Genomic DNA, 9,963 nt, shown 5'->3' with positions numbered 1-9,963 from the left:
ATGTCCAAAAGTGCTTGGAGTTTTATTATTTAGAAAGTAGATATCCTAACTTAAAATCCGAGCCATTACTTTTTAAATTTGACGCACAAGTTCCCTAGTTATGAGCTTTTAAACTCAAAATTCACTTTTCGGAAAGTGTAAAAAACAGGTAAAAAAGGGGTATCAAATTAGGTATTTTTAGACGTTTTTGATATACAGTTTTTGAGAAAATTCCTTGAAAGTGCCAATTTTGATAAAAACTAGTCTTGTTTTAAACAAAAACTACTTTCAAAGGTGTTTTTAATAATTATTAATGTCATAAAACTAGTTAAATAAGTCAATTTATAAGAGATTTTCTAATTGATTGCATTAATTTAATACCTCTTTTTTACGTGTTTTTTACACTTTCCGAAAAGTGAATTTTGAGTTTTAAAGGTCATAAGTAGAGAACTAGTTGGTCAAATTTAAAAAGTGATAGCTCAAATTTTAAGTTAGGATATCTACTTTTTAAATACCAAAATTACGAGCACTTTGGGATATTTGTTCGGCCTCAAGACGCCGAGAAAGGTCCGAACTTTTTCGTGGGTCACCCGGTAGTTGGTTGGATTATTGTACCATTAAAAATGTTGGTATAGCAGCAGCTGGAGGTGTTGCAGCTCCAATTGTGGTCGCGGCAGCTTTACCTGCTGCAGGTTTTACAGCTTCTGGTAGGTTTAAATTCCTTTTCGATAGTGTGATATTGGTTTCAAAAACTAAAGAATTGTAACTTTTTTGTTGAAGCGGCAAAACAATTCTTTTTCAGATGGGAATTTGATAAATTATATCATTTTTTAGGGCTAGTCCCTGTTGCGATAAAGGGAATGTGAATAGCAAATTCTAGTATCAACACAGCAATTGTCTAGAAACATTAATAGTAGGGGGCAAACCCTTAGGACCTGTGGCATCTTTTATACAAAACTCAAACCTGGTCTATTTCAAAGACTGAAGTATTTAAAGAATTTTTTGTGAAGGGGTTTTTTACTTTGGCCTAAGAAAACCTTTTAGGACTAAAAAATTGAAATCATAGGCAAAACCCCTTTTCATAAAAAATTTGACGAAATTTCAAAGTCAACAAAACCTGAAACCACTAATACCCAACCAAAAGCTATCAATAAATGATATAGATGACTTTTAAGTAGATATAGTCAATTTCCAAACGCCACTTGAGTAAATCGACTGAAAATGACATCAAAACGCAACTTTGACTTTAATTTTCTCAAGATACCGTCAACTGCTCTAACTTGGGACTATCTGACAAAACATGGGACGGCAATTCGGTCACCATTTTACCGAACCTCCAAAGTCATTTAATTTGAGTTAATGAACGGCGTATTAAAACATACACAATTTCTCTTTCGCACCGAGTAGGCTTTTAAAATCGAAATATGAAAAAAATTTGTAGTGGATCACGATGGAGCGATTGACGTCACTCGCGCGACGAGTTACACACTCATCATTTGTTTATCCCATCGGGCAATAGGCGGTTAGGCGGCGGGCATTCTCTAATTCTCCAATCAACGTCTGTTCATTTTGAATGGAAACAAAAAAGTTAAAAAGGGAGCGCTATCAGTGAAAGTTATCGTGACATATTATGACAGAAGGTATGATTGATAAACTTGGTGGAGTTATCAAAACAAATTTGTCGTCAAAGATATTAAACAGTAAGTGAAAATATAGGCCAGATTATCAACAGTCCCATGTTTTGACCAATCGTCCCAAGTTAGAGCAGTTAACGGTAGGTTGGGAAATCGACTATATCCACTTAAAAGTCCTCTACATTGTTTATCTTATTTTAGTTTGTCTTCTATATCATAAAAAATGTCACGGATGTTAAGGGTTTGCCCCCTACTACTACACAGTTTAAATTCAAACATTTAACAATGCTTACCCTGGTTTGATTAAAGGTGTTGCTGCTGGAAGTGCTGCAGCTTGGGTTCAAGGTGCAGTTTATGGTGGAGCAACATCTGGATTGTTTTCTGGTGCTGCAAGTGCTGGTGCTGCTGGCATGGGTGCTGCTACAAAAGCGGTGATTGGAGGAGCTGCTGCAGCAGCTACATACAAATTTGCTGGTTCTTCATGTGATGCCAAGCCCGAAAAATGTGACAAAGAATGAAAATTTCCTATTAATTTTTCTCTTTTTTTTTCGTACTTAGCATAAAAGTTGTTCAATTTAAATTTATTTTCATGGTCACTCTTTATTTTTTTTATACTAACAATATTTTGATCTGCTTGGTGCAGGTGTCTACACAAACATTTGAAGGCATTAGCATGACTTTGTTTATTGGATAAAAGTCAACATAGTGTCTTCTCTCTGATGTATGAGAACATTGGTTTCCAAAACGTAGACGTCACATACTGACCATCATCTAATTTAAGATGATGTTCAATATGTGGCACTGTTTGACCGAATTGGATTTCCAATGTTTTTTTTGTAGTTTAATATTTTTCAACTTACCAAGAAATTTGATTTTGTTGATGGTCTCCTTTGCACTTTGTTACCTTGGTGAAAGTATCTGCAACTTAATTGTCGTTGTTCAGGGACCAAAAAACTTGACAACAACTTTTAAAATGTTTTCCAAATTCTACTTGAATTACTTGAATTAGATTTTTGTAAAACATAACATAAACATAGACATTTAGACATAGTGTTAATAAATTTGTTGTGTTTTCATTTTGAGACTCGCTCACTGACAGCATTAAGAATATCTATCGCCCCGAGAAATCCATGTTCAGTCTTTAAATCAGTAATCTAGTTATTTTGTTGTTGTTTAAATTTAAATTTCTTAAAATTGTTACTGATATATTTTTGCATTTTCAGCTGGTCTGAGGTGTGTATTTGTATACTTTTTGTAAATTTTGTGATTATCTTGAAATATAATTATTGTTATTTTTGGTTTGTTTTTCCAGACTTTAACTTTGGTGAGTCTTTATTATTATGATATTTTTTTTATCGTCAACAAGCATAGTTTGTTGCTAGCATGTGAAAACCATGTTAATGTTGCTGTTCCCGTGTCAGAGTAATTCCCTTGAGGGTGGTTTCTACGTGGTAGAAATAAGATCGCAGACTTAAAGAAAGGACAATAGTTATCATTCCTTATCATTTCAAACTTCAATAATAGAAAGATGACTTTTTATCACTTTGCTTGATCTTTGACTATATATACTCAATATATTTCTTTTAGAGAAAATTCAGAATGAAAATATAAAAAGATGAAAAGAATATTCAAAACTGCACTCATTTGTTTTGCAATACCACTGACTGCTGTTACAGGTTTGTATTCTTAACGTGCTGAGTGTTTCAAAAAAGAAATTATTTTAAGTACTACAAGTTTGAAATTGGATTCTAAATTTTTCGACCTTAGAAAGAGCATAGACTAACTTAAATTCAGAGCTGTTATACAATGAATTCGGTTACACAAAAAGATTTACGAGAAAAATTCAATTCGTCAGGTTAATTTTGTTTTGATTTGTTACTTGTCCATCATTTCTCTTTTCTTTTTCAGTGTACAAACTTCAGCAAAACAAAAAGCAAGAAGTATGGTCCTTGCAGAAGAAGGAAGAGTCCCGTCTCTTGTATAAAGCTGGTGGTGCTGTTATTGGTGGTGGACTTGTTATTTTGGCTGGCCCAGCTGTTTTGTCTGCCTTAGGGTTCACTTCTGCAGGTTAAAGGTTTTGTTATTAAATAAGAGTTTAAATATCACACATCATATCATATAGGTAGACACCTTCCTGATATAAAATATGTGTCTGGTATGAAACGGAAACATTTAACTGAGAAATAAAACTTTCTTTAATTTTTGTCAGAAATAAATCAGCAGTTTGTGATTCATTGATTTGTCTTATTTTACAGGAATAGCAGCTAGTAGTCTTGCTGCTGGAATTCAAAGTGCATTTTATGGTGCTGCGACAACTGGTGCTTTTTCTGTATTTCAAAGTGCTGGTGTGAGTGGGTTAGGTATTTTTAGTAAGTGTGCTCTTGGATTGACAGGAGGTATAGCTGGCAATTACCTTGGGGAGATGATGAAAAAGAAGGAAAAGCCAAAGAAATGGAATGAGTTTGATTTATTTGGATTCCTTATTCGTGTAATAAGGTATATTGCATCGTCAATTTATTGTTGATTGCTGTAGCCATGTTTTTTGTAATTGTGTTTTTTTTACTTTACCATATTTTTGAGTTTTTATTTTGTAATTAGAATAATAAATTTATGCTTTTGATAGTTTCGTATAATTTAGTTTCCTAAATTTTTTTATTTTTCTCAAACATTATAATCCTGATTTTTGCATTGTACAATTTTCATAATAATTATTCTTTTAGGTAAGAAATAAAACGTACATGGAATGATGGGCTTTGGAACACAACCAAAGATAATTACGATTATGATCAACATAAAAAATACGAGTAATCTGATTAGCTAAGACCGCCTTCAAAAATGGGTTCTGGTAAGCTAGAGATCATATTTTTTACAATTTTACGATAATTTTTAATGACGTGGTGGTATACCCTAAAAACTTAAAAATCCTTTTAGTTTCGTATCTTGCTAAAATACCAAAAAGGTGGTATCCAGACTAAAATTTGAGAATATTTTTACTAATTTGGTACTAAAAAATTGGCAATTTTCATAATTTTTTGAATTTTTTTTCAGAATTTTTCCTCAGAACTTTTCGTGCATTATTCAGAATTTTTACAATCCTCCCCCTGTCTAGAGGTAAAGGTAGAGAAAAATTTCGACGAATTTATCCCATAATGTACTCGGTACCGTGCAATAAATATTACAATTATTATGTGTAACATAATTTTGACTATTATCTGAAAGATATAGCTTATACAACATACAATGATGCAAAAAGATGGCTTGGATACCGCTAGCCATTTTTGTTTCATGTTAGAACTCAGCTCTCAGAATGGATCAAGTCATTTCAATTCATTATCACTCAAGTTGTTTCTTATTTGATTATAGTGTCTTTCGAATGAAAATCGAACCAAAACAAACAATTTATTCAATCGACCTCAGCAATAGCAAGAGAATATTTTAGAAATGAAAAATATTTTCTGTGTTTATCAACATCTCATCTTCTGCATGAACTTTAATTTGGTTACTATAGCAATAGTTTTAAAATGGTACATCATAAATGGCCGTTACTTATAGTTAAGTTATAGATAAATAATGTGTTAGTAATTGTTGTAGGTTTTCGAGTTATAACAGGTAAAAGTATGGAAAAGCTAATAAGAGATAGTGAACAACTCAAAAAAGTGCAAATTTTGGGCTTAATTCGTGCACAACAAAGAATGATGATTTGAATATAAATTATAGAATAGTATAAAATAGGTTAAGTTCAAAAAAGATAACCAGCTATTTTCAAAAGCTTTGAGTGAAGTTAAAATCGACAAATGAGGGAATTGATGACGAGATAGTGAAATTCTCCCTCTAATCAGCTGAAATGAGCTTTAAAATCTCTTGAATATAAATATCTTAGGATACTTTTCGCTGTCATTCTTTTAGAAAAATGCAAATGATCAATTCCATTAAATTTGTTTTATTTCTTTATTTTGCAGGGGTAAAAGTTAAAAGTATATAGAAATATTAAAAGACTGGTATTGCTCATCACAGGGCTAAATAGGTACGTTCTTATTGTTTCAAACAATTAATCTCTTCTTCTGTTGACACTTTTTATTTTTTTAGAATATAGAGGTATTAACATTGTCGCCGAAAGTGTTTCTATAACATTTGTAATACATTTTTAAACTAAAGAAATATAAACCAGCTTTTTATTCTTTTATAGTGATGGCTGAAAAAGTGGATGAGACTAGTTGGTCGGATTATTTTACTGCTAGGAATGTTGCTAAGGCAACTGCTGGAGGTGTTGCAGCTGTAGGATTGGCCACGGTAGCTTTACCGGCTGCAGGTTTTACAGCTTCTGGTAGGTGTACTTGAATATTCAAGATGATACTATTTTTGACTAGAAAATGCCTGATGTCTTAGATCCCTAACGAAAAACTCAATGATATAAAAGTAAGATAAATTCAAGTGATTCTAAGAGAATTGTCTGTTTTATTAACAAGCTCAGTTTTTCAAAAATAATTTGATTTACTTTTGATTATAGGTGTTGCTGCTGGAAGTGCTGCAGCTTGGGTTCAAGGTGCAGTTTATGGTGGAGCAACATCTGGATTGTTTTCTGCTGCCACAAGTGCTGGTGCTGCTGGTATGGGTGCTGCTACACAAGTAGTGATTGGAGGAGCTGGTGCAGCAGCTACATGCAAAGTTTTAGGCACTGATTCTAAAGACAAAACATCTACCTAGATCTACGGTGTAGTGTTTCCAGGTGATTTATAAGATTATTATGAATTTTGTTGCTTTTGTTGACTGTGGTAGAAAGGGTGGCAGAGGTATGTAGTTTCTTGTGTTTCTGATCTTTTATTCATATAGCAATTAAGTAGCAATCATACAAAAAGTATAATATACCAGATCTGTTGTAGAGATTAAGCTATCTCAGAATAGGGCTAACTCAGAATCACCCATTTCAATCATCACAGGTGACTCTTTGACATCAGATCCTGAGAAAGTAGCCAATTCCTTCAATGATTTTTTCACTACTATAGCTGATTCTATTCGTGAAAAAATGCCGCCTTCTTACAATCACTTCAGCAGTTTCATGAAAGATCCAAATCTGCATTCCATCCTCTTAGCACCAACCACTTATCAAGAAATTGCGTAGGTGATTGGCTCTTTCTCAATAAATAAAGCAAGTGGTCCTGAAAGTATTCCTATAAAAATCCTTAAACTTTTAAGACTTGATATTTCTGTGCCAATATCGGCGCTGATAAACTACTCCTTTCTCAGTGGTATTTTTCCCTCTAAAAATATCTAAAGTTGTGCCTGTCTTCAAACACAAAGGTTCTCCCCTTGAAGTCTCTAATTCTATCTCTAGACAATCATCAAAATAAAGTAAAATAGTGTGGAAAATGAATTAATGTACAATAAAATTTCTTGATTCGGGTCGTTAAAAAGTGTTTAAAGTATTTTAGACAAGGGGGGCACTCGATTTCTAAATGACGTCATGTGCCGCCAAAAAAATGGCTTCCAAAAATCGGACCCTTGCAGTGCAGCCTTTGAGCAGTGAAAAAGTATCCTTACAGTACATTTTACCGAACGTTTCTCTTCCTTACAGTGTAGTTTGATTTAAGTGTCGACACAATGTGCAAAATAAATCAAAATGGGTGCGAGTCAGGACTATAAAGATATGATCAGATTTTTACCGTCAGACTTGCGATTCAGCAGTCCCTAAACACACCCTTACAGTGTATCCAGCTAAAATAAGACCATTGTAGTGCATTCTATCAAGAGTGTACTTGATACAATGCATTTCGAGGGTCTCGAAAATTCTACCCTTAAGGGCGGCGTATGAGCGCCCCCTCCCCCACGGTTTGATAAGTATTTGGTCCCATTTTTTTATGATTGGGTATATGTGAATGAGTCCGATAGTGACTTTCTCTATGAAAGTCAAATTTGTACAAATGCCAAATTGTAAATACAGTCATCCAATCTTACTGAAGTGAATAGTTGCTCATCTTATCTAACATATTCTAAAGATGTATTTAATTTTGTTGTGTGTATGGGAGTTGTAATCATATTATTTATGTAATTGTCTATTGTCTAAACTTCTATATTTTTATTTATGTAATAGAATTTTATTGAGTTATGATTAAAAAAAAATGATATAAAATGCAAAATGTAACAATATTTATGACCATTTTATTATCCTATTTAATTTTCCTATCATTTATTTTATTAATTATTCTATTTTTTTTAGCTATACAGTGTTCTTAAAGTTATTGTTTTTAAAGAAGTGACAGTGGCTTACAAATCATCACAATTTTTGATTTTTAGGTAAAAGATTAAAAAAATGGAATGGCTTTGGAACACAACAAAAGATAATTATAATTATTACGTGAGACAAAACTATGACTATTATCTGAAAGATAGAGTTGATACAACGTACAATGATGCAAAAAGATGGCTTGGATATCGTCAGCCATTTTTATTTCATGTTAACAAAACACCAATAGATCAAATTGAAGAAATTCAAAATTTATTAGATGAGTTAGGTTACAAGGATATTGGTCATTTGGAGTTTTCTGAATCCAATCAAACTGACTTCGCCAAAATTGTCTCTGGTGCACAATCAGATTTTCATTACCCTGCAATCTATTTCAGTGTGGCTGATTATTCATGTAAGTATTGTGTGGTAGTGGCCGTAGCATATGAGGTATACAGCATTTGTGTTTTGGTCACACAAGTTTATGAGTTCAATATCTAGCGCAGTCTCTCACAATCTTTTTTGAAATCATTTTGATGTTTAACATGTTCTATTCTTAGGGATGAAATGGATAGGTATTGCGGCATTTGCTGGAGTCACAGCACCCCTTGTTCTTCCATATTGTCTAGGTGCACTTGGATTTGCAAAAGCTGGTATGAGATTTTAAATCATATTCTCAGACACAATATACCATGTAATAATTCTTAACTAATGGAAATTATGAATTCATGTTTATTTTTCACATTAATATCGAAGAACTTTTTATTTATTTTGTTGAAAAAATAAGCTGAAACATTCTAAATACAATATATCAGTATTCTTTCTGTGTCTTTATCTCAGGCATTGCAGCAAACAGTTTGGCAGCAACCATTCAGCCGATATTATACAAGGGAACAACAACTGGTGTGTTTTCTTTGCTACAAAGTGCTGGTGCTGGTGGTTTGAGCGTGGCTGGAAATGTTGCTGTTGGTGGTGCAGCATCTTCAACAGTTGTGGCTGGAGGTAAAATCACCGGAGCTGTATTAACTGACGAGGCTAAAGAACAAGTATTCAATCCAGATCTGAATATGAAGCTGGTAATTTTCTACAGGGAAGGTCAGAAATGGGACGACTTTTCAACAGTATCAAAATACGTGAAAACAAATTTTGGAATAAACACAGAACAAATGGATGTAGGTAAAAATCTTATTGGCATTGAATCTACTAAGGAAAAGGAAGATGATTTCAATTCACTTTGTAAAGAGGAGAGGAAGCTTCCAATAGCACCCGGTGGTATTCTGTCATTACAATTCACAAAAGAATATCTCGTTAATAATGAAGCATGGCGAATCTTAAAAGCTTTGCCCAAAGATCCTTCAAAATTATGAAAGCACCACTCCAATGAAATAGGAAAGTGACGCTTTCATTCATCGAGTTTTATGAACAACTAGTAAGTTTGTTTTCGAAGATTGATTTTCTTTTATGATTTCTAATTATTTCTAAAACGGTCAAATATTTTACACTATTTTACAAACAGTTGAGTTTGAAAAAGAGTTAGACAAAAATTTATGTAGATTTTGCTCAGGATTTTACTTCCCTTTAATGCTAAAGTATACCTTAGAGAGACATTACTGTAGTAAACTGTTAACATTGCACAAATTACGTGTCTGTAAATGAAACAATTCAAATCACGTACCAAAAACTAATTTATTAAACAATAGAAATTAAAATTAGCCATATTTATGCAGAGACTAAATAGTTTGTTTCAAACCATCACAAGTCGCTGCCAGAATCTTATTTATATTCTTGATATTCATGACGTAATCTTTTGTACGGAAACACCTGAAGAACACCGGGCATTTGCCACAAATGGTGTTCTTCGGGTGTTTCCGTTATCTGGCACCCACAGATGGTGAAATTTTCATCCGACACGCTAAAGCTCTGAAGGTCGGGAAAATTTTCAACATCTGGAAGGTTTGCAGCGGGGGGTCTGGTAACCCAGCCCTCGTTTTCGGGGATTTGCGGGTCCAACTGAAATACTTCTAGGTTTACGGTCAAGGGCTGTTGAACCCGACTGGGGGTGCGGTACATCAAAGGCCGACTATCATTCCTCTCCGATGGGAAATTGGCCCGCTCCCTTTAGAGCTTTAG

General features: G+C 33.5%; 4 protein-coding genes across 4 annotated transcripts; all 4 read left to right on the top strand.

The window, feature by feature from the left end:
* On the top strand, positions 1-2,174 carry LOC136816512 (interferon alpha-inducible protein 27-like protein 2A). Its single transcript, XM_067072854.1, has 3 exons — positions 1-10; positions 615-686; positions 1,923-2,174. Exons 1-3 carry the CDS (start codon positions 1-3, stop codon positions 2,129-2,131), a joined length of 291 nt encoding a protein of 96 aa, XP_066928955.1. The 3' UTR covers positions 2,132-2,174.
* Positions 2,175-3,204: 1,030 nt separating this feature from the next.
* Positions 3,205-4,184, top strand: LOC136816436 (interferon alpha-inducible protein 27-like protein 1). Its single transcript, XM_067072760.1, has 3 exons — positions 3,205-3,289; positions 3,522-3,680; positions 3,869-4,184. The coding sequence occupies exons 1-3, from the start codon at positions 3,229-3,231 to the stop codon at positions 4,135-4,137; spliced, it is 489 nt and encodes a 162-aa protein (XP_066928861.1). The 5' UTR covers positions 3,205-3,228; the 3' UTR covers positions 4,138-4,184.
* A 1,595-nt stretch (positions 4,185-5,779) lies between these two features.
* On the top strand, positions 5,780-6,317 carry LOC136816511 (interferon alpha-inducible protein 27-like protein 2A). The gene is made up of 2 exons (XM_067072853.1): positions 5,780-5,937; positions 6,121-6,317. The coding sequence occupies exons 1-2, from the start codon at positions 5,802-5,804 to the stop codon at positions 6,315-6,317; spliced, it is 333 nt and encodes a 110-aa protein (XP_066928954.1). The 5' UTR covers positions 5,780-5,801.
* Positions 6,318-7,868: 1,551 nt separating this feature from the next.
* On the top strand, positions 7,869-9,536 carry LOC136816435 (uncharacterized). The gene is made up of 3 exons (XM_067072759.1): positions 7,869-8,248; positions 8,394-8,486; positions 8,674-9,536. The coding sequence occupies exons 1-3, from the start codon at positions 7,921-7,923 to the stop codon at positions 9,198-9,200; spliced, it is 948 nt and encodes a 315-aa protein (XP_066928860.1). The 5' UTR covers positions 7,869-7,920; the 3' UTR covers positions 9,201-9,536.
* Positions 9,537-9,963: the final 427 nt, after the last annotated feature.

Source organism: Clytia hemisphaerica, unplaced genomic scaffold (genome assembly GCF_902728285.1).
Source record: "Clytia hemisphaerica strain Z4C2 unplaced genomic scaffold, Clytia hemisphaerica genome assembly, whole genome shotgun sequence".
Taxonomy (NCBI): Eukaryota; Metazoa; Cnidaria; class Hydrozoa; order Leptothecata; family Clytiidae; genus Clytia; species Clytia hemisphaerica.
Note: the sequence above shows the minus strand (reverse complement) of the source record. Positions and strands in the feature narration are given on the sequence as shown.

Coding starts and splice junctions, on each gene's coding strand:
- LOC136816436 (XM_067072760.1), top strand. CDS start 3,229: ATGAAAAGAATATTCAAAACTGCACTCATTTGTTTTGCAATACCACTG. Junction 3,290..3,521: donor ACCACTGACTGCTGTTACAG/GTTTGTATTCTT, acceptor TTTCTTTTTCAG/TGTACAAACTTCAGCAAAAC. Junction 3,681..3,868: donor CTTAGGGTTCACTTCTGCAG/GTTAAAGGTTTT, acceptor CTTATTTTACAG/GAATAGCAGCTAGTAGTCTT.
- LOC136816512 (XM_067072854.1), top strand. Junction 687..1,922: donor TGCAGGTTTTACAGCTTCTG/GTAGGTTTAAAT, acceptor GTTTGATTAAAG/GTGTTGCTGCTGGAAGTGCT.
- LOC136816511 (XM_067072853.1), top strand. CDS start 5,802: ATGGCTGAAAAAGTGGATGAGACTAGTTGGTCGGATTATTTTACTGCT. Junction 5,938..6,120: donor TGCAGGTTTTACAGCTTCTG/GTAGGTGTACTT, acceptor TTTTGATTATAG/GTGTTGCTGCTGGAAGTGCT.
- LOC136816435 (XM_067072759.1), top strand. CDS start 7,921: ATGGAATGGCTTTGGAACACAACAAAAGATAATTATAATTATTACGTG. Junction 8,249..8,393: donor CAGTGTGGCTGATTATTCAT/GTAAGTATTGTG, acceptor TTCTATTCTTAG/GGATGAAATGGATAGGTATT. Junction 8,487..8,673: donor ACTTGGATTTGCAAAAGCTG/GTATGAGATTTT, acceptor TCTTTATCTCAG/GCATTGCAGCAAACAGTTTG.